The following is a 21,100-nucleotide window of genomic DNA, read 5'->3' as shown; positions in this document are numbered from 1 at the left end:
CCCCCCTGCAGGGTAAGTGAAGGGGCCCCCTCCAGACTCAATCTAGAGGTCCCCAGCAGAAGTGCGGTGCTGCCGGGGCCCCCTGGAGGGTGAGGGTCCCCCCGCACCGCGGGGGGGCAGCAGGGGCCTGTGTTACGCCCCTGAGTGTTTCCCACCAGTGAATCTCCCCCCAGCCCCCACCAGGCCGGTCAGACTTCATTGCCAGGGCCGGTTTGCGTTCTCAGTCCGACCCCGATTGTTACTGCATCAGATATTAGATCAGTGCTTATTTTGTGCCGATGTTTGCTGGTACTCTGCACCAGCACTTTGGGCCAGATTTGCTAACATTCCAAGCACTGCAATGCAACCAAGCAACTTGCTGTGCTGCGTGAAAGGGAGAGGGTTGAAATGCACCATATCTACTACGATATGATGCACATCTGCTTTCTTATAGCACTGGTGTACTTTAGGCAGCCTGGTACCAATGTAGGCACACTTGCACCATGGTGCAAGAGTGCCAGTCTTAACAGGCAGAATAGTTTTAGTGCAGGAAGGTATACCTTCCTCCATAGAAAGAATCCTTAGAGGCATATTCCTCTTTCTATGCTTGCTGCTGAATGCAATGAAAAAATTAAGATATAGTTCCTCTTTGTGCGAGTCTCGGGTAGGCACACCATGGTTTACTGCCTTTAGTAAATCAGGGTTTGTGTCAAAATCAATGTGTGGATACCTGGGAATTCCCATGCTTCACCACTGGAATGCCTCCTAAACGTAAAGGAATGCAAGGCAGTGCTGTGAGCTGCATTGCATTTTTTTTTTTTTTTTTTTACTATGTCACGTGGTTTGCGTGGCTTGGTAAATCCAGAAATACATTTTGAGTCAGAGCTGCATTAAAAAGGGACTCACCCCCAACACAAAATGTTAGTAAATCTGTGCCTTTATTCTTAACATTAGCAGTTATTTATGACAGTCTACCACATGATGGTCCTGTCTATTTTGGAGCAGACTGCTCAACCTAATAGCTTAACAATTGAAGAAAGCTTAACCCCTTCACTGCGGGGGGAGGGGCCACGCGCAGCGCCCCCATGCTGGTGACGAGCTGAGCTCGTCATGAGGCAAAGCGGAGCTGCCCTCATGACGAGCTGAGCTCGTCACGGCCGCACCCGTTTTTAGAACGTTCAGCACAGAGGGGAAATTAGCCCCGCGTGCGAACGTTCCAACGGCCGTGACGAGCTCAGCTCGTCATGAGTGGAGCTCAACTGTACTCCATGACGAGCTCAGCTCGTCACCAGCATGGATGAGGTTAAAAAACAGTTGCACAAGTGTGTTCAGGCCATTCTTACAGCTGTAGGTGACGTGTATTACTCCAAATTGTCACAGTTCTAGAAATGTAATGGTTAGTAGGTATGATTGGTTTTGGCAATTAGTAGTGCCAGAAGGGTCAGTGAGTGGTGCAAGCTGTAATGGCTTCCTGAGAAATAACTTGGCACTGACACCTGTTTCTTATTTTTAATTAAGCACTGCACCAGATAAATAACGATGATTGTCCTCATGTTGCCAGACTTTTAAAATATATAAATATTAGTAATCTTTTAACTCAATGTTTACGAATAGAGTACATTTCCATAACATATCCAAAATTCATACCAGTGGCCAGGATAGTTTTTGAAAAGAACACCAGTGTAAAGTTTTGACCAAGCCAGTGTTCCATCAAATTATTATGATATATGTTTTTGTCGCCTGTCATGTCCTCTGCAAATATTTTCTACTCTCCATCAATCACTCTGGCCTCAAAGTGCTAGAGCAAATTTCATAAAGACTTAAAACAAAAAGTGATAGAATTACAGCTAGAGTGTAGTGAGTAAAGCGAGGAGTGAGAGTGGAAGTGTGAAGTAGATGAAGCAAAGAGCTAGAGTGAAGTAGAACAGCCGTACTGGCAGTGGAGGTCTGACCGCCTTATTATACTGGTGGTGGTAGGACCACCACAAGACCACCGCCAGGATCCAGGATCCCGTGGCGGTTTAGAAAGCAGGCGGGAAGCGCTGCGGTGCTGATGCCTGCACCCCCGCCGAGCAGATTCCAACCTGCCTTTCCACCAAACATTTCATTGCAGGGACCCCACCATGAGATGCTTGATGGAAAGTGGCCCTCAGGCAAATCTGCCAATGGGGATCATGTGGGAGGCACATCTCTGCATGCTCTTTGCAGCATGCACAACATGGTGCATGCCACACCTTGCTCTAACATGCTATAGGAACTGTCAGGTGGCGGTATGCTGTTTAGGCTCTCCTATGAGCCTAACATACCCACTGCCGTGACACCGCCACTGCATCACCCGCCTCTCCTGGGTTCAACTCTGAATCTGGAGAATGGGTTCACCACAGGCTTGGCGGTCTTCCTGGGACCTACAGGAAGACCACCAAACTCATAATAAGGCCCTAAGTCAGAAGGTAAAGTCGTTGACCAGGACGAAGATGGTTGATGTACCTGACCCGTGCTCCATCGCTGTCAGCCTCAAGTTGCGCCTAATTACCAGTCTACTGCAACCACTGATTATTATTGGCACTTTGTGCTTTTTGATGCTATTTCTAATAAAAACGTAAAAAATGTGTATCTTTGGTTGCCCTTATTCGATTTGTCATTTCTATGGGTTCTTGTTATTACGTTTTGCTCTACTGTTTTGGTGCTGCATACATACTTTACATATTGCTCTAAGTTAGTCTGGTCTGTGCCATAGCTATCAATGGGAGAAGTTCAGGTCAATTTAGTGACTTTTAGCGTTCACCGTGACAAAGGTTGTAACTATTCAGTAGAGTGGGCAGTTGTCCACCCCAAACAATAATCCATTTTCTTACAAAGAGAAATTAGAAGTGAGTGAAAGAACAATAAAAATATGAAGGACAAGAAAGAAAGACACAGGAGGGGCATTTACCAACACTTTGCATTGTGTCAGCATTATAAAAGTGACGCAAACCATGTGCAAAGTGTTGTAATGAGTTTTACTTTCCAACGCACATCCTGATAAGCGATGGAGAATAGACTCAAGCAGCACAAAGTAGCGATATGGTGTACAGGTGTGTGCGTTGGCGCCAAGCAGACTTAAGTGCACAAGCGCAGATTAGAGAGAAACAGAGAAAGAGAGACTGTGAAATTGCAAGAATTCTTTAAATAGCTGAACAATCAGATAAATTAAGCCATCATGAACGAAGTAGTTCCCTTCAGTGCCAAGGACGTCTATAGCCATGTGTGCTTTTTGAGGCCAAAAATTATTTTTTCTGTTAGCCAATGTTTTTTTAAAAAATATTATTTAGGAGGCCGGGAGCTTTCCAATAACAAAGCTACATAAAAAACATAACAAAACAAGCATTGACAAAGCCAAAATGCTGATCTAACCTATTTGCTTTGTCAGCGTTTGTTATTATGCTTTTCAACTTTACAATTGTATGTAGCACACCACGTGTTGAGGTTATTTTCTGTTTCATGAATTGTAGGTATACATTCATGTCAATGAATATATGCCCCCTTGAAGGAGGGCAACCCCTTAAATGCTTTGGGCAACTTGGCAAACTTTTCAAATGTCATGATATAATGGATTTTGAGCTATAAAAATAAAGCAACACAATTATATTTATGAATAAAGAGACTAACGTGATAATGATTCTGCAGATACGAGAAGGGATAAATTGAATAATGCTGTGCGGCACATATAAAGCTGAGCAGCGGGATACAGAGTCCAGGATTTGACTGCTGTTTCACTACACTACATCAGGACACATTATATATGTTGAGTTATTTAACATGTTCTAAATTCCCGGTATTTGCTGTCGACATTGTGCGCTGAATGCATTTTGTGTTTTTTGTCACACTGGACCGTGTAGCACACGTATCCCTTCTTTTCCTGTTTTTCGTTTGGGTGATATTTGTGTGTGTCTCGTAAATTTTGCAGCTTGTGGTGTGTCTGTGAGCTTCAGTGTTAGTATGTGCCGTGTGTGGGATATGTGAATTTTCCGTGATTCTGGCTTATTGCCTGTATGCTCTGTACAGGTGCGTTTTCATAAATCAATGATGCGTTGATGCTTCCTTTCTGCCTTTCTGATAATGTATTGATATTTTTGAGTACTGAATGTAAAACTGCTTGTAGTTGAAATGTTATTTTAAAAAAAGACTGCAAAGTAAATAGTGATATCACAATTTTATTTTTAATTTGTCCATTTACAGTTACCCCTGACGAAGGGCTGTATTTTAGCCCGAAATGCATTGGGATTTGAAATGAAATAAAAGAATGCTGCTCTGTATCAATCAGTGTATTAGGATCTTATTTCCAAAAGAAGTCTGGATGGACGCATGGAAATATGAGAAGTTTCTGAAGTGCAGAATGTCAAATATGTGGATATGATGAATATGATGACATAAAAATAACGAACATCAATGAAGAAATTGTATAAATCATGAAAAAGGTCGAATGGTTGAAATTGAGTTGGATATGGCATCCGCATAAAAAAAGCAGTGCACCTGGAGTGGAGCGTGTAACTGCGCGCTCCCCAATTGTCTTTACTTAGTATTGGTGCATTTGGGCTTGCACAATCTAGGGACGCACGCGACTGGACAAAAATGTTTTCTGATTAAATAAAGTGGAATAATAGATGAAAGGGAGTGCAGACCACCTACATAATGTTTCTGATAATGTAGCCATTGATTGGTCAATTGGTCTTATGCTAACATCTTGAAGTTCCCATGTGTGCTAATGCTAGATATGGAGGTGTGTTTTATGAAGATGTGTAAGTGGGGATTACGTGTTTAGGCATGTGACTCAATGGGCATCATGTCTTTCTTCCAAAGGTGCCATTTTATGATTATATTTTTTGGCTCCTAGATCTGTGTGCCTGCGGCTGATTACAGATATTGTCAATGGGATTCAAGGCATTCAAGCAGGAGATTGATAAGCAATCGACAACTTCTACAAAAACAAAAACAAAAATTGTGCTTGTAATTCCCCCAACCCAACACCTAAACACAATGTGCGCGCGCACACACACACACACATACTCACACACATACAATGAAGCCAGACTTTATAGGCAGCACAATCAATATTTTTCTTATGTATTTATTGAATTTTTAATACACGAAAAGCCACATCAGCAACAACATAACATCAAGTAAAGCACATCATGCAGCGTTACAGCAAGAGTGAGTCAGAGTGTATGACATGCCGTCAAAAATATGAGACAGTTCGGGGTATAACAAACATAGGTACATTATTTTAAGGAATTGAGATGAAAGAATACTGTTATATCTCAAGTGGGGGGCAAGAGAACATGACATGGTATGAAAGGGATCGGTTGGTGCGATGTGTAGGATAATAATATTGATCAATCCAGGGTGTCAGGGTCTAGAGTGAGGGGATAGTCCCTAAAGGGCTGGCAAAAATGTTTAGGCCGAGATGTGAGTGGCTATAGCTGTGCATAGTCCCCACTGACGTTGCCGCAATGGGTCATCCTTGTGAGCCATGTCGTGGCAGAAGGGACTCAGCTGATGCCCAAATGAATCGCAATTTCACACTTGACAAGCAGAAGCGCCATTGACATGAGCCGGCGAGCAGACTTAGGGACATTGCTGGTGTATCCTAAAAGTACCAAAAGGGGTTCCGGCACAGCTGCTACCTCAGTCATGGCAGAGATATGGAACAAGATGGAGGTCCAGTAAAGACCAATCTGGGGCCATGTCCATGTCAGGTGTGCGGTCTGCATTCCGGAGAGCATTTGGGGCACTGTCAGAGCGTGTGGTATCAAATTATGCAATGTCTCAAGGGGAAAGATATGCCAGGTGGGGAATTTAAACTGTAGCAGTTTATGCCGATGGTTGACTGATTTGCGTTGGGTCTGGGAGCAGCAATAAGACCACACCCTATCTGTAAGAGAGGAGTCCAGGTCCGCAGCCCACGCCTCTCTAACTCGAGCTGTGGTGTTCGGTTTCATGGTGATGCAAATTTAGTATAGCCTGGAAACCAGGCGGTCTCCGTCAGCGTCCAAAACAACAAGTGTCAGTGGGGTAAAGTTATCAGGTGCCAAGTGGTAGGAAGATATAAGGGAGCGCAGTGTGTTACGTAGTCATTGAAGCACGAGATGATCCATGTGTGAGGTGTTTTGAAAGCGACAGTTGTCAGCATGCGTCAGGACGTGTCCATCTGGTAAGATGTCTCCCATGGTATGGAGGCCAGCACTATCAATTATAAATGCTCTACAAGTCACAATTAGTCTCCATACGTCAAAATAGGATCTTTAAAGTTACATTACTACATTTTTAGGCCAGGAGATCCATGAACTTAGATACCTGCAGCATACTGTACAGATCAGTCCATTTTCAAAATTTAAATTTAGAATGTCTTTGCTTATTTCAAATGGGCATTATAAATGAGCTAGCTGTGTCATGCAGTGCTGTCATTTTCATCATACAGAGGGTTTACAAAAAACATTCCGGTCTGTGTAAGAGGAATTCCCTTCAGCGCCTCTTCACCAGAGTACAAGCCTTGCGGATCCTACAGAGAGACAAAATAATATAAATTAATGTTTCCAAAAGCAAACATGGTATTGAAAGGAACCTTCACTCTAGGCTGGGTGAAAAAATGCTGCATGTGCTATGATCTGTGCGGTGTACTTTTCGCTGACTAATCACCAAAGGCTGAGATTAATACAAGCATCCCACACATCACTCTTCTCTTTTTCTAAGTGAGACACTAAAAGTGCAAAGATGATTCGGGTCCTGTGCTCGCTGTGCATAGGAATCAAGCTGCCCCTCACTGATGAGGCATGAAAAGGCAAACACTGGTTTGGGGTAGCTTGTGTTCCTATCCAGAAATGTACCTTGCCTGGCAGTTCAGGATGGACTTTCCCTTCTCGAGCAAGACCATGGCTGATTTGGACATAGCTGGCCTCTGTCTGAAGTGGGCAAAAAATAGTGGACTGGAATGCTATCCAAGAAATTACCAGTGGCTGAGATTAATTCAAGCATACCAACCATTACTTTTTCCTTTTTCTAAGTCAAATGTATTAACAAAACTTCATTTTATATGCTAGAAAAAATTATTTGTGACCTCTCCCACAGGAAGATGCTTTAAGAAGCTTAACTGCACTACCAGTGCATGTACTTTTTGGTTCCTTCACCAGCTTTGCTCCTATGTGCACATGCTAAAGGCTGCTGTAGAAATTCTCTTGGGACTGCACAAAGACTGTGGAATAAGCCCATGGTTCTGATTTATTTTAATGAAAAATGCTGTTAACAAAGCGATCAGTGCCTTGGCTCCACATTTGTGATTCAGTACCTTCCATCACATCACACAGCCCGTATATGCTTGCACCCTTTCCATGGACTACCTGGTGAACATATATAAAGTAAAAAATAGAGGGGGCGATTCACAAAAGCATTTATGAGATCTGGAAAAAGTACGACATAAGTACTTTAAGTACTCTCTTATGCCTTTCTGACTCAGCCAAGAAACAGCCAACTCCCTATTAGTAAAAGAGCAAAGAGAGCACATTCTTTTATATTTGTACTAATTGTATATGTATATATGACCCGAATATTCCCATTTTGTTCTTTTTAGATGTTTTGGGGTTCATTCACAAACACATTCCATTACATTCCTTTGTGAATCAGACCAATGGACCTAAAAAATGATTGGTATGCAATAGCTTCCAACAAAACATAATGACATGGAGCTGGTTGGTTTAACATCTGGTGCCGACTAGACAATTTTTTTATTTTTTTCACAATGTGTGAACTTACATTCTACACTCTAAAACGCTGCCCAGAAAACAAAGTTCCACAGCTTCAATATAGGTTTGTTCTGCTATTGAAAAATTAGTTCTATTTCTCTTTTCTTCATTTGAGAAAGTGTTTCCGTTGGACGTCCAGTCCATGTGCAACACAACATATTTTTACCATAACTGCTGATTATGAATTTCACTGTCTTTTAGTCTCTTATAGGTAATCATATCTCATATGGCCATCCTACAAATATACCTTGTATCACCCCTTCTCTGGGGCTAAGCTGGGCAAGCTTGATGTTACTAAACTAACTGTCATGCACTGGACCCAAATATGCTAGGACCAAGTTTGAATAAAGTGTGAATTTAGTTTGGGGCTTAAGAACATTCATCATGTCAACTTTTTTGTAAGTAGATGTTCTCTGGTCGATATCTCTGCCATACACATTTGGTTAGTCTCTGTTATTACAGTTTTTACTTTTGAAGTGAGTATTTTTGTATAAAGAATTCCCCAGCTCCCCCAAGGCAAAGCCTCTGGGAGTTTGCAGTCAAAATATTGACCAATGAGCGAGAGAATATATCAGAGGTGTTAGATAAGAAGAAACCCTTCTCTGCAAGATGAGCTTTTTCAAGTCATTTTAGATGTGAGATGGAGACATATCTTTTTGAGAAGTCACATTTTCAAAGATATTTTGAAATAATCATGGTATAAATATTGCTGCTGTGCCAGCAGTAGACTGTTTCATATTTGTAGACTGTATCCGACACGGTTGTTCCCTCCTTCTTTCATAGTTAATTTTATGAATGTGTGAAGCTCAACGAGTCTGTGGATCATGACCATTGTCTAAGAGTGGCTGCTGAAAAATTGTCCATAATAATAGGTCCTGTAAAACAGAGTCTCCAACAGCCTCGAAAAGAATCAGCCCAAGCGGAGTAGACCGAAACACAGACTACAGCCTGCCTTATGACTGCCCCGTTAAAATCCTCGTTATTTCCTCACCCCAGAATTACAGTTATTAGGAGTCCCAATAATTCCATGGTTAGGACAACAATGGGGATTACATGTTGTTTTTGGGATTCAATTAATAACATGTGGGGATCTGTGTTTCCTTGCTGGTTCCTATATGTGTTATCTCCAGTGTTTGACTCAGAGATTAATTGACATGTGAAACACACATCTGGTAACCCCAGCATGGCAGTGGGAGGTTCTCTCGCCAGGAAGGGCATGTGTGAGCCTTGTCTTTAACCAGCCATATTCATTTTTAGTGCCACTGTTATATATTCCCCCTGCAAGCCTCATCAGAAAGTCTTAATTTGACTTCTCGATACGTTTTGTAAGAATTGTGACGGATCAGTTCCTCTTTTGTCATATTCATTTATGTTAATAGAGCTGTTATGACCAGGAATGTTTATTTTACAAATACAGTGGTCATGTATTCCTCTGATATTGCAACGATCAGTCACAAATGTTAAGAGGTTTTCAAACAATATGCAACACTATCGATGGAACATACACAATAATACATACCTGAGTTGCATGCGTCTCTACATCAAATATAGGGTTGTCAAATCCTTTATCCGTTGGGCCTGAGATATGTTCCAGATCATCAGAAGCTGTCTTCCAGAATCGGGGCCAACGCCAGGTTTGAAACCTGCGGGTAAAGACTTTGTATAAAGTACATACAGCAACAGTTTACCAAAGCCTCCATATTTTGGCAAAGGGCAAAGCAAGAGAGTTTTACTTAGTATAATACAGTAATAAATCAGTTCAACAGCAAAAGAGTGGCATATGCTGGAGCAGTTCTTGATACTATGTTAGTCTTGACAATAACTTTCAAGGGTTCAGAAAACTGGTCGTTGCAAATGTGTATCTATCTAGAGTTGATCTACAGCACCATCACAAGCGTATTAGATAAGAGTGCAAAATGTATAGCAATCAAGGTGCTGTTGGTTCTCCAGGCGTGGCTGTAGTTAATAAATGTAGGACTGTGTTTTCAATGCACGCACATACGGCTTACAGGATCTTACCACCCTCAATTCATCGTTAGGGCATGATTGACAAGATAAACCTCTTGCTTGCAAAGGCATGCACGTGCAACACAGTCACCCATACAACCCCATTGCTAATTTAATGAGAGGTGTAATACATAATTTAGGAGGCCTAATTTATAAAGACATAAACCGTCTTGTAACTGGGCAAAAGTAAAAGGGGAACATTAAAAGCAGGGTGCAGCCTCTCACCAATGAAAAAATGTCCACCATGGATCGACCCGATAGGGTTCACTCTGAACTTTTTTGTAGGTTCCAAGGATAGTAGACAATCCATAAGGCTAACAAATGTCTCTTCCGGCCTGAACAGTAGCACCTCAGCGTAAAGTAGAAGGGCTAGTGTTGATTTTTATTCAAACTTTGAGTGATGTTAAAGCCCCCCCACCTTTGTAAGTTATGAGCAGTCAGTCTCTCACTTAGTGGCTTACTTTTTGATGGTTTTTATGACATAATCTGCTCTGGCGGAGCCTGCACCACAATGTCGGGTTATCTTTCTGGGACGCTTGGTAGAACCTCACAAACTTTCCATCTGTAGCCAATGGGGGACTCCCCATCAACCCCTTGCTGCAGGTGCTTTTACTTAAACTATGACAACAACATGTTTTGACTAATTAATTAGCATATCTGACGTCTGTGTAAGTTAGTCTTATGTATGCGTACAACATGATAAGTGCAAAAGTAAAATACCACGTGAGCCAAAGCGAGGTCTTTTGTTACTTAGATGGGAGCAATACCGAGCACATGAGATCAGCAGCAGCCATTGTACACTGTAGGCCTGACATAAGCGTTGACATTTAAAGTATACTTGTTCTTGTATTTGCAGCACTAAATTTGGTGCCAGGTAATTCTGACGACTTAATTCGTTCTAAAAGTAAGGGGCAGCTGCAAAGTGTTCACCTTTAGAGCAAATCGTGGATTGTATCAACTTGTATGTTATGTTTGAAAGAGTAATATGGGCTTAAAAGCTACATTGCCAATGATTCTGTAGCAATTTAAACTTGGTAAATTTGTGCAGTCAAAAGCCTACTAAGTTATAATCTTGGCTTACACAACAGTCACACCATACCATGATTAGTCAACATGCGTTTTTATATTAAATGCCACAATAATTATTTTATATAAGATTGCTGCTTTCCTTCCTTCAACGAACCCCAATTTAAGCCACAAGCCTGTGATCTCTTGCCCTGACTGGGCTCGGTGCAGAGCCATAGTATTTAGTTTCTATTACACATTCTCCCAGCCCAGAGTTTACATCAGAAATAAGGCTTCATAAGACCAGAAGACTTCTTGGGCTTCAGCCCCCTCCTGTTTGATCAACATCTCTCAAAAGTAGATTTCTTTTCATCAAAACTCTGCTCAAAGACTTGAAAACTTGGCAATGCCTTCTGTTGACTCTCCTGTCCAGCAGTGATGAAAGGACCGCCCCCCAAAACTAGCATCCTCCCTTCTGTTGTGGCCACTAGCCATTTAAAGAGAACCACCACAATGAATGCCATGAATTGCTTTAAAGGCTATAGGGTCAACCAGTCTCCCAGCAGGCTTACTCCCTGGAATGATGTCACGTCTGTGCCAAGAGCTTCCTGAAGGCTGTCAGGAGAGAGGGGAAATGGTATCCCTATTACGCAATAAGGCAGCATGTCGTTGGATGTCAAGGTCAGCACCTGCCTAGTCATCTGTGTAGGCGTGACAGCACTGACAGTTCTGCAGTCTCTACCACCTACATCGGTGGTCTGCTATCAGCTGGAAGTATTGGGCGGGTCCACAAAAACAGACGCAGAGCCATGGAGCCTGCAGTAATACTGCACGCAAAGAAATCGAAATACAATTTTTTTTCTCTCATTATTATGAAAACATGAAACCTACATCCATACATCTGTCCTTATGTCGTTCTCTTTATTCCTCTCCGCCCCTCTCTGTGTGCCTTCTTGTGTGATGTCTGAATGCATCTGTTTTGTGTGGCAATGTATGTGGCCTATATGTTTTGTCTTTGTCTATTACCTTCTATTCGTCAGTTTGAGGACAAGGGCTCCTGCTTCTCTCTAACTTTTTCTGACATTTTTGTAACAGCCTATCATTCTCAACGCCATCAACCCCAAATCTACACACTATCTGGCACTCCTCTTGATTTACTTCTTCTACCTTTTCCCGCTTATGCCTGCCTTCTCTTGCGGCCAATCTTCCTCTGCTGCCTCCTTCCTGCCAACTAAGTGGATAGGTTTGACTGCCCTCTATATTTCCTTTTTTGGGGAACATCATTCCATTCTCAAGACTGAATCCTCATTCTTTCTCTCCTTTCCATTCTCCTGTCAGACCTACAACTTTCAAATGAACAAAGAGTGGCATAAAGTACTATAATCAATCAGGGGTTTGTAAAGCATGGTTACTCACCCGTAGGGGTCTGAAGGTGCTGGTGGGGGTGGGGGTGAGTTGGGTGGTGGGTGGGAGGGGGCTGCTGATCAGTCTGGGTGCAGGGGTTCAGTCGAAGAGCCAGGTCTTGCGATCCTTCCTGATTTGGGTCAGTGACGGGGATTGACTGAGGTGGCGAGGCAGGGTGTTCCAGGTCTTTGCGGCAAGGTAGGAGAAGGATTTTCCTCTGGCTCTGGTCTTGTGGATCCGTGGGACAGTGGCGAGGGCTAATAAGTAGAAGTGCAGATGTCTGGTGGGTACGTGGAATGAGAGGCAGTGTTTCAGATATGCTGGTCCTGTGTCGTGGAGGGCTTAGTAGGCATGTGTGAGGCGCATGAAGGGGATTCTTTTGCTGACTGGGAGCTAGTGTAGTTCTTGAAGATGTTCGGTGATGTGGCTGTAGCAGGGGATGTTGAGGACCAGTTTGGCTGTGGCGTTTTCAATGTTCTGTAGTTTCCTGAGGAGCATCAGGGTGGTGAAGACGTAGAGTACATTGTCGTAGTCTAGTCTGCTGGTTATGAGTGCGTGGGTAGCTATTTTTCTAGATTTGGAGGGGATCCATCTAAATGTCTTTTGAAACAGGCAGAGCATGTGGAAGCATGATAAATTTGATCTGGCAGTTCATTGTGAGCGATGAGTCCAGTATGATCCAGAGGTTGCGGGCGTGGTTCATGGGTTGGTGCTCAATGCGGAGGGCCACCAGGAATCGTCTCAAGCTGAGGGCGTGGGTCCTAAGATTAGCACTTTGGTCTTCTCTGAGTTGAGTTTGAGGCAGCTTTCTTTCATTCAGGTGGCGACAGCCTTCATCCTGTTGTGGAAGCTGATCCTGGAGGCTGTGGGTGCTTAGGTGAGGGAGCTGGGTGTTGTCAGCTAAAGAGACTATGTTGAGCCCGTGGTTCCTGATGATGGTCGTGGGGGGGCCATCTAGACAGTGAAGAGGGTGGGGCTCAAGGAGGAGCCCTGGGGCACTCCAAACCTGATTACTGTGGGCTCTGAGAGGAGCGGAGGTATTCTGACACGCTGTGTTCGGCCAGTGAGGAGGCAGTGGATCCAGTCCAGGATGCGTAGTGGAGTCTCTCGATAAGGGTGCTGTGGGAGACGGTGTCGAGGGCGGCTGAGAGTTCCAGCAGGATGAGGGCGACCGTTTTGCCTCAGTCAAGGAGGGAGCTGGTGTCTTCGTTGACAGCAAGGACTACTAAAATAGAATAACAAATCTCTTGTCCTTGCTGCATGAGTGTTTGTATGTTAGGTGATTTATGTGTCTGTGCGCATATGTGCGTTAGTATATCTATAGGTGTTAGTATGTGAAGTTCTATATGCATATTGCATGCATGTGTCATCTATGTCAGTGTGTCTTCTTAGGATGCCCACTTTATCCGTGTCATAACAGTCACTAGGGCATATCTACAATGAAATGGCGTAGCTTGCCGCTTCTGCAAAGTTTGCAGGGCCTCACTGTGTCATTTCAAAAACGCAGGGATGCGGGTCACAGCTGTGTTTTCCCTAGCTGTCTAGCGCAAATACAGACACCCTTGCGCCTTAGTGAATGATTGTTTATGTGCGGGAAGGTGTAACTTTCTGCACATTTTCAGTATTGGCGATTTGCTACTTCTGTGTGTGCTGTATTCTGCAGCACACATAAGAGCTGCAAATACCATTATTTAATGATTGATTTTGTGCAGGAAAGGACACCTCCCTGCACATAAACAATCATTAAAGGCATTTTGTTCCTTCTAAGTGTGATGCAGAATGCAGCACACATAGAAAAGGTAAAAATGAGTAGAAATTAAAGTATTTCTCCAATGTAACACCTACTTTTGCATAGGGTTAGTTTTTGGCCCTGCCTCAGATTTACAGATCCTTATAAATCTGGGGCAGTGTCAAAAAGCAATGGGTGTTGTGGTGGAAAGCCCACAGCAACACCCGTTGCACTCCCCTTTCATGTAGAAAACTGCATGATAGGGTACTATATTTACAAAGCGGTGCTAAGCCAAGCAAAGTGGCTTAACACCACTTTGTAATTATCGTGCAGGGCATTGCGCCACCAGAACATCGTAGAAAGTGACATTTCGGTGGCGCAATTCCCTTGTAGATATGCCCCACTGTTTCCAGGTCTGGTGATTTAAACTACTCATTACTAGTATGTGTCCTACTCTATATTATCTCAATAGAGTGTCCACATTAATTATTCTCGATGCATGCCTGCTTACACAAAAGTTAAATCTTGTAGTTTTGGCACTGTTTGTGTTTCTAGTACTTGCTACCAACATTTGTTATGCAGGAGGGTTGTAAATGAGTTGATACTATCTGCCACCTCAATGTTATTTTATTTTTAAAGGTTTGTAAAGTTCTCCAGTAACTCATTAGAGCATACCATGGATGTTTATAGTGCGTTGAATATCACTTTGCTGAAAACGACAGCACTAGCTGGCAATAAATACCTCCTTTTAACAGCTCTGAAGTTTCTGATGTAATACATAATGCTTCACCAGCAATGCGAATGTAACTCCTTTGGTTTTTCTGTCTCTGCTGTTACAGTTTGTCACTTCTTAAGGTAAACACCCCAGTCCAAGTCACCTTTCATTGCACAGCAAGTACATCAGGCATAAGCATGCAGTTCTCTTTAACTTTAATTAAAGCCTTGGGTTGAGTGTCCTAAGCTTCTACTGTTCCCAAAGAGCCCATTGTTAAAACATTAAGAAATATTCCACTGGGTATTCTAATTGAGACCATTGCCCTTCAAGTTCTCAACAACCTCGCCTTGGAGGCACATCATTTGGGTGAGGATCATCTTATTATAATGCCATGATGAGCATTTAGAAAAGTGCAACTAGTGCTAGAACAGGGGTGCAAAAATACACCGATGAAAGATCATGCAGCAAGAATTTCCAAAGAACAGAAATCACCACAAAGATGTCTCCATGTACCACTAGTACATCAGAGTTCAGTGACTAATCTCAAGTTAGACATAGGAATGTTAGCATAAATTTAGCAACCAGAAAGTGGGGACCAAGTTGTGCTGTGGTTAATGTATGGTAGGAAGAGATGTAATTTGAATTTGCTTACAGATGGCCAACCAGGCCTACTGCCAGAAGTAAGTGACATGCTCAAGTGCTGGCACAAAGCCAGGCTCCCGCATTCTGCTATTCCTACAAACACTGGATCAAAGATTCAGGAGTATAAAGGTACAAACGGTACCCCTAGACACTATGAGTTCTGAACGCAGATCCTGTGATATTTGGAGTCAGAAGATTCATTATTCCACAAAATGGCTTGGCAGTACTTTGAATTTTTTCAACCGTTGGATTTAAGTTGACAGTTCATCTTTGGAGATTACTGTAGTGGGTTTGTAATGAAGGGTGTATGGGGTGGGACTGTGTAATCATGAGTATTGCAGGGTAAGAGTGTTGGGTATGGTAGGAGGGATTATCAGGCAGTGGGGTGGGTGCCTTTCTGTGTGCTACTACTTAACCGCATGCGCGCTAGCGGTTTTCCCGCTGCGCGCTGCGTTTTTAAAAAAACCGCGTTACATGGCGAGCTCAGCTCGTCATGAGCGTACGAGCGTCGTCACTCATGACGAGCTGAGCTCGTCATGAGCGCGGAAGGGGTTAAAAAAACAAGGAGCGGCCTTTGCAGGTAAGAGCGGTGGGGCCGGGTTTGGGGAGGATTCGACAGACAACCACGAGGGAAAATTAAATAAATAATTAATGTTCACTCGTAGTCGTCTGTCGAAATCCTCCCCCCACTTGGCCCCATCACTCTTACCTGCACGGGCCACTGCTGAAATAAATGTGTTATACTTGTATGCTTGGAAAATTCTTGTCCTTTACATTGCAACTTCTACAGTTATATATTGAGAATTCATTAAATATGGGTTGTGACCCTCCCCTCCACACAAGGTGAAATCAGTAAAATATTAAGTGCCAGATGTACTAACGTTTTTTGTTTGCGCAAATGGGTTTTAGACCTGTTTGCATCCGCAAAAAACGTGTGGCCCATGTACTAATCCTATTTTGCGATGTGCAAAATAAGTTTAGCGACTCGCTATTAGGAAGGGGCGTTCCAAGTGCGTCCTTCCTAATTTCGACTATGTATGACTGTGTATGACTGTTTTGCGCAAAACAGTCACAGTTTACCACCCTTCACAGAAGGGTGGTAAACCACTCGCAAGTGGGAATGGGTCCTCAGGGAAACCCTTCTCTTTGTGAGTGTCTCTGAAAATATTTTTAAGGACAGGCTGTGGTCCCAGGGACCACTGCTTGCCCTTATAAAATTAAACTGAAAAGTTTAATTTTTTATTTTTTAAATGCATCCTGTTTTCCTTTAAGGAAAACGTGCTGCATTTAACAAAAAAAAAAAACAGTTTTATTTAAAAGCAGTCTCAGGCATGCTGGTCTGCTGACCCCAGCAGACCACCATCCCTGGGAGTGCCAGTCATTCCCAATGGGGTCGCAAATTGCGGCAGCCTCATTAATATGCATGAGGCATGCAATGTGCGACCCCATTGGGAAGTGCAAACAGTGTCTTAGACTGTTATGTATCCCAATTTGCCAGTCGCAAATGCGACGCAATGTGCGACTCGCAAATTGGTGGGTCGTACATCTGACTCTTTGGCCCTTGGTAACTAATGTTTTGCACATGTGCTGTCGCAACGCAAAATGCATCAATTTACCAAAGTTTGTAAAGACTGGCGTGCATAGTACTGAATTACGGTACATCTAGCCAGTCCCAGTGGATCCTTTCATAAATAAAGGTCTGAATGTTTAGGTGCCTCCTCTTACCTAAGACTGCCCTTCCTGTAAAGGAGCAGAAGTACGCCGGTCAACATGATCACAATCAGAACAGCAACAACTGAGACTGCCGTGGACCAGGAAGCAGCTGTGTCCCCTCCATGACCACTGGCATTGCTCCCAGTGGCTGACTGCATTGTTGCCTTCAGAATCCCAAACGATGGACCTGAGTATTGAAAACAACATAAAAAGGGCATAAATTAGTTTACTACTGCTAATTTACATCTGTGGGAATTTTGGAACTCCTCTCTTCCCCCCCACACTCATCCCCATATGTAGATATTCCCATGAGACGCCTATATAGTTCTAAAGGTGGCTGAATGTGTAATTTTCTACTGCAGCCAGAACATGTGCCACGCACTGGAGGACTGGCGACTCTGTTTACCAATCAGTGAAGCTGTGATGGCTAAAAAAACTTGTCTGACTTGGGGTGGTGTGGAATGCAAAAAAACGATGGATTTAGGCCCAGATCTCTGTACTGGGGTGAATGTATGACATTGTTCTGCATTCTGTCCATCAATTGTTGTTTTTGCATTTGTCACCCCGAGTGGGATGGGTATGCTCAGACGTGAGTCCCATGCTCTCCACACCACTGGAGTCAAGCTATCCAGGCTGATGACGGCTTATAGCCAGAAACCGGTCCTTGGATGCTTGATTCCGGTCCAGGAAAGACATGGCTTGGCAGTTCAAGCTGGACTGTTCCCATGAGGCACAAGGTCAAGGCTGATTTGCATATGGCCATGTCTGACCTGGGGTGGTGTGGAGTGCAAAAAACGATGTATTTAGGCCCAGATCTCTGTACTGGGGTGAATGTATGACATTGTTCTGCATTCTGTCCATCAATTGTTGTTTTTGCATTTGGCTAATACAAAATGGCATTGGCCCTTATTTAGAGTTTCATGGACTGTATACTCCTTACAAAACGCAGCAGGCTGTATTACAAGTACATCATAGTCAATGGCATGCTCTAAATGCTGCAGACATCTGCCAAGTTACAGAGTACCCTGTCCCCAAACAATAAACAAGAAAGTCCATATACTATTGATTGGACTCTTGTCAGATAACTTCAGAGGACAGGAAACTATGCGACTATTCGAAATCTACTCTAAAGCAAGGGAATGTAACATATCTATTGAAGGTGACCTTAAGTAAAACTCAAGGACACTCAGGCTCTAACTCGTTGATGTTTATGTCTTCAAATGCCCAGAAATCCCTGTACTTTCAGCAACTATTAGATTTCAAACGTTTTAGAAAAGTGATGGATTGAACAATCTAAAGGAAGATTCCCCGTTACAGTTCTATTTCAATATCACCTCTGGATCTTCAAGCTTGTTGAAGAAAAATATATATGATACAAAACTGCAACAACAGAACTTCAGATTAACTAGATCGCACCTAACGTTCCTCATCCTCTTCTCCCACCCACCCCTTCTGAAAATGTGTCATTGTCCTTTAGCGGAGTTAAAAACTGTGGCGCATATTTACAAGCCCCTATCGCCACCAGAGCGTCACTTTTTTTGGCACGCGATTTTCAATATTTACAAGGTGGTGCCAAGCCACTTAGCATGGCTTAATGCCACCTTGTAAATATGTCCCTTTCTGTTGCAGTCCTCTGTGGTAACGGGGCATGCAATGGGTGTTGCTGTGGGTATTCCACCGCAACACCCATTGCTTTTTTACTCTGCCCCAGATTTACAAGGAGGTGTAAATCTGTGGTAGAGCCAAAAACTAATGTCATGCAAGAGCACGCATTAGAATGGCGCATGAGGAGAAATGCTTTTATTTCTCCTTGTTTTTGCATTTTCTCTGTGTGCTTCATTCTGCAGTACAGATAGAAAGAGCAAAAAGTCATTAATGATTGTTTATGTGCATGAGGGTGTCCCTTCCTGCACATAAACAATCATTAAATAATGACGAGTTGCTATTTCTATGTGTCCTGCAGAATGCAGCACACATAAAAGTAACAAATAGCCAATATTGATTGTTTATGTGTCTGAAGGGACACCTTCCTGAACATAAACAATCATTCCCTGTAAGGCAGGCACCCATGCACTGTGGTGCAAGGGTGCATGCGTTGGCTCCAGGCTGTCAAGTTCTAGCGCCAGAGCTAGCGAAAACATAGGGGTATGCTGTATTGTTGTAAATACAGTGCATCCCAGCGTTTTGAAAATGTTGGAGCGCAGGGTTGCCAAATTTGGCACAGCTTCGTACTCCGACATTTTCTAGTAAATATGCCCCTGCTTCCTTCATCCTGGGTACTTAATCACTGAAACTGGAGTCACCTGTGGTTGGGGAACCTCGCCTGACTGTCCAGAGTAGGCTTTTGCCAACTAGCGTGAACCCCCACACTCTTCATGAGGTTCTGGCCCGCAGATGGTAACCTGAGCTCTAACTAGCCTTTGATCAACAAAATCCCCTGACCAGTTCTGACTGGTCGGACTTTCCTGTGTTCGATACACATGAAAACGAAGAAATTAAAGGAAGATGAACATCTCTCACATTGGAGAATGACTTCTAGTTCTGAAAAAGGCGGCTCACGCTTCCCGCCCTCACCAATAAAGTGGGATAAATACGTCTCCCCTTAAACTTTGTGAGGGCTTCCAGGGCACACAGCAGTAGCCCTGAGCAAATTGTCATTAACAGGAACTGAAACTCTGCTGGACTACGGATTATCTACACAGGATGGAGACAGAGCCTGTCCTCTTGGTGATGTGTACGGGAAACAACCTTTACAACACAGTCATTACATCGCACTACCTTTACATAGCAGTCATTGGAGTCATGGAGAAGCGTGGCTCAGTGGTTAGAGGTGGCAGACCCGGAAGCTGAGATCAACCGTGGACCAGGGTTCGATTCCCCGCCTCGGCGGGTCTCGGGCTCAAAAATTCCACGGACTTGACAATTCTCGCTCTGGTGCCTACTCAACTCACGGGGTCACACTCTGCGACTCTGGGCAATAGCTTGCTTAATCTCCACAACGGCCCCTCGCGGCGGGATGCCTGGCTTTCACCTTGTGGACACCCTGCTGGGGTTTCTCACAGGGGAATACCAGGACGGGTTCCCTAAGCAAGCGCCGGGACGCTCACGGGCAGCTGTGCGCTTTACAAGTCCAACACATTTACATTTACATTTACATTACATCGCAACATCCTTTACATTGCATATCATTACAACGCATGTCATTAGAATGCATGTCACTACAAAACAAGGCATTACTTCACAAGTCATTACAACGCACACCATTACAAGGCATAGTACCCTTACACTATCCAACACTTTAACTACTGTTGTACTCACTGGAGTTAGAATAGTAATTATTACCCCTACACTATCCAACACTTACCCTACTGTTGCACTCACTGGAGTTAGAATAAAAAATTTTACCCCTACACTATCCAATACCTACCCTACTGTTGCACTCACTCACTGGAGTTAGAATAGTAATTATCACCTCTATTCTACCCAATACTTACCTTAAATGCAACGTAATGGAATGCATTGTAATGGTATGCGTTGTAAAGGTATAATGTGATGCAATGGAATGCGTTGTAAAGGTAGTTTCTGAAAATGCGATGTAATAGCATGCTATGTAAAAGAATGCTTTGTAAAGGATGTTGCGATGTAAAAACTGCATTGTAAAGGCATGCATTGTAACGTCATACATTCATGTGTACCTGCCTTCACATCATTGAAAAACACAGACATGATGCATGGAATGCTGAATTAATCTTAAACACTGGCGATGTCTGGGTATCATACTATTCCATATTTTTTCCTTACTGTGACATTACAGAGGGTCAACCATATGCAGACAGTAGCAGTTCTCATGCACTGTCCTGTTGTTGTAATGTTTGCATTCTTGTAAAAAGGCTCACACAGCTCCATTTTTAGGCAAGAGCGTAGCCTGAAATGATCTCACACGACACTAGGCTGTGCTGCAAGGCCGCAAGGCCCGTGGCCTTTTGCCACGATGCTAGATGTCTCCTCTCTGCCATCATGCTGAGTTCAAGTACAGATGTGTACGAGTGGCTTAGCTCTTGATCCGGATGGTCGGGCCCCTATATTTTAATGTCTCATCTGTTTGAGCCAAACTGTGCTGAGATAAAGAAT

General features: G+C 43.4%; 1 protein-coding gene across 1 annotated transcript in view; it reads right to left on the bottom strand.

The window, feature by feature from the left end:
* Positions 1–5,070: 5,070 nt before the first annotated feature.
* The window catches only part of AMN (amnion associated transmembrane protein), a 184,736-nt gene continuing 168,706 nt past the window's right edge, over positions 5,071–21,100 (bottom strand). The window contains exons 10-12 of the mRNA XM_078660223.1: positions 16,982–17,156; positions 9,274–9,397; positions 5,071–6,517 (exon numbers count right to left, since the gene is read on the bottom strand). Coding sequence (XP_078516349.1) covers positions 6,407–6,517; positions 9,274–9,397; positions 16,982–17,156 — 410 coding nt within the window. The 3' untranslated portion in view covers positions 5,071–6,406. The remainder of the gene's footprint in view (positions 6,518–9,273; positions 9,398–16,981; positions 17,157–21,100) is intronic.

The sequence above is a fragment of the Lissotriton helveticus genome, chromosome 9, assembly GCF_964261635.1.
Source record: "Lissotriton helveticus chromosome 9, aLisHel1.1, whole genome shotgun sequence".
In the NCBI taxonomy this organism is placed as follows: Eukaryota; Metazoa; Chordata; class Amphibia; order Caudata; family Salamandridae; genus Lissotriton; species Lissotriton helveticus.
This window is presented reverse-complemented; position numbering and strand designations above follow the sequence as displayed.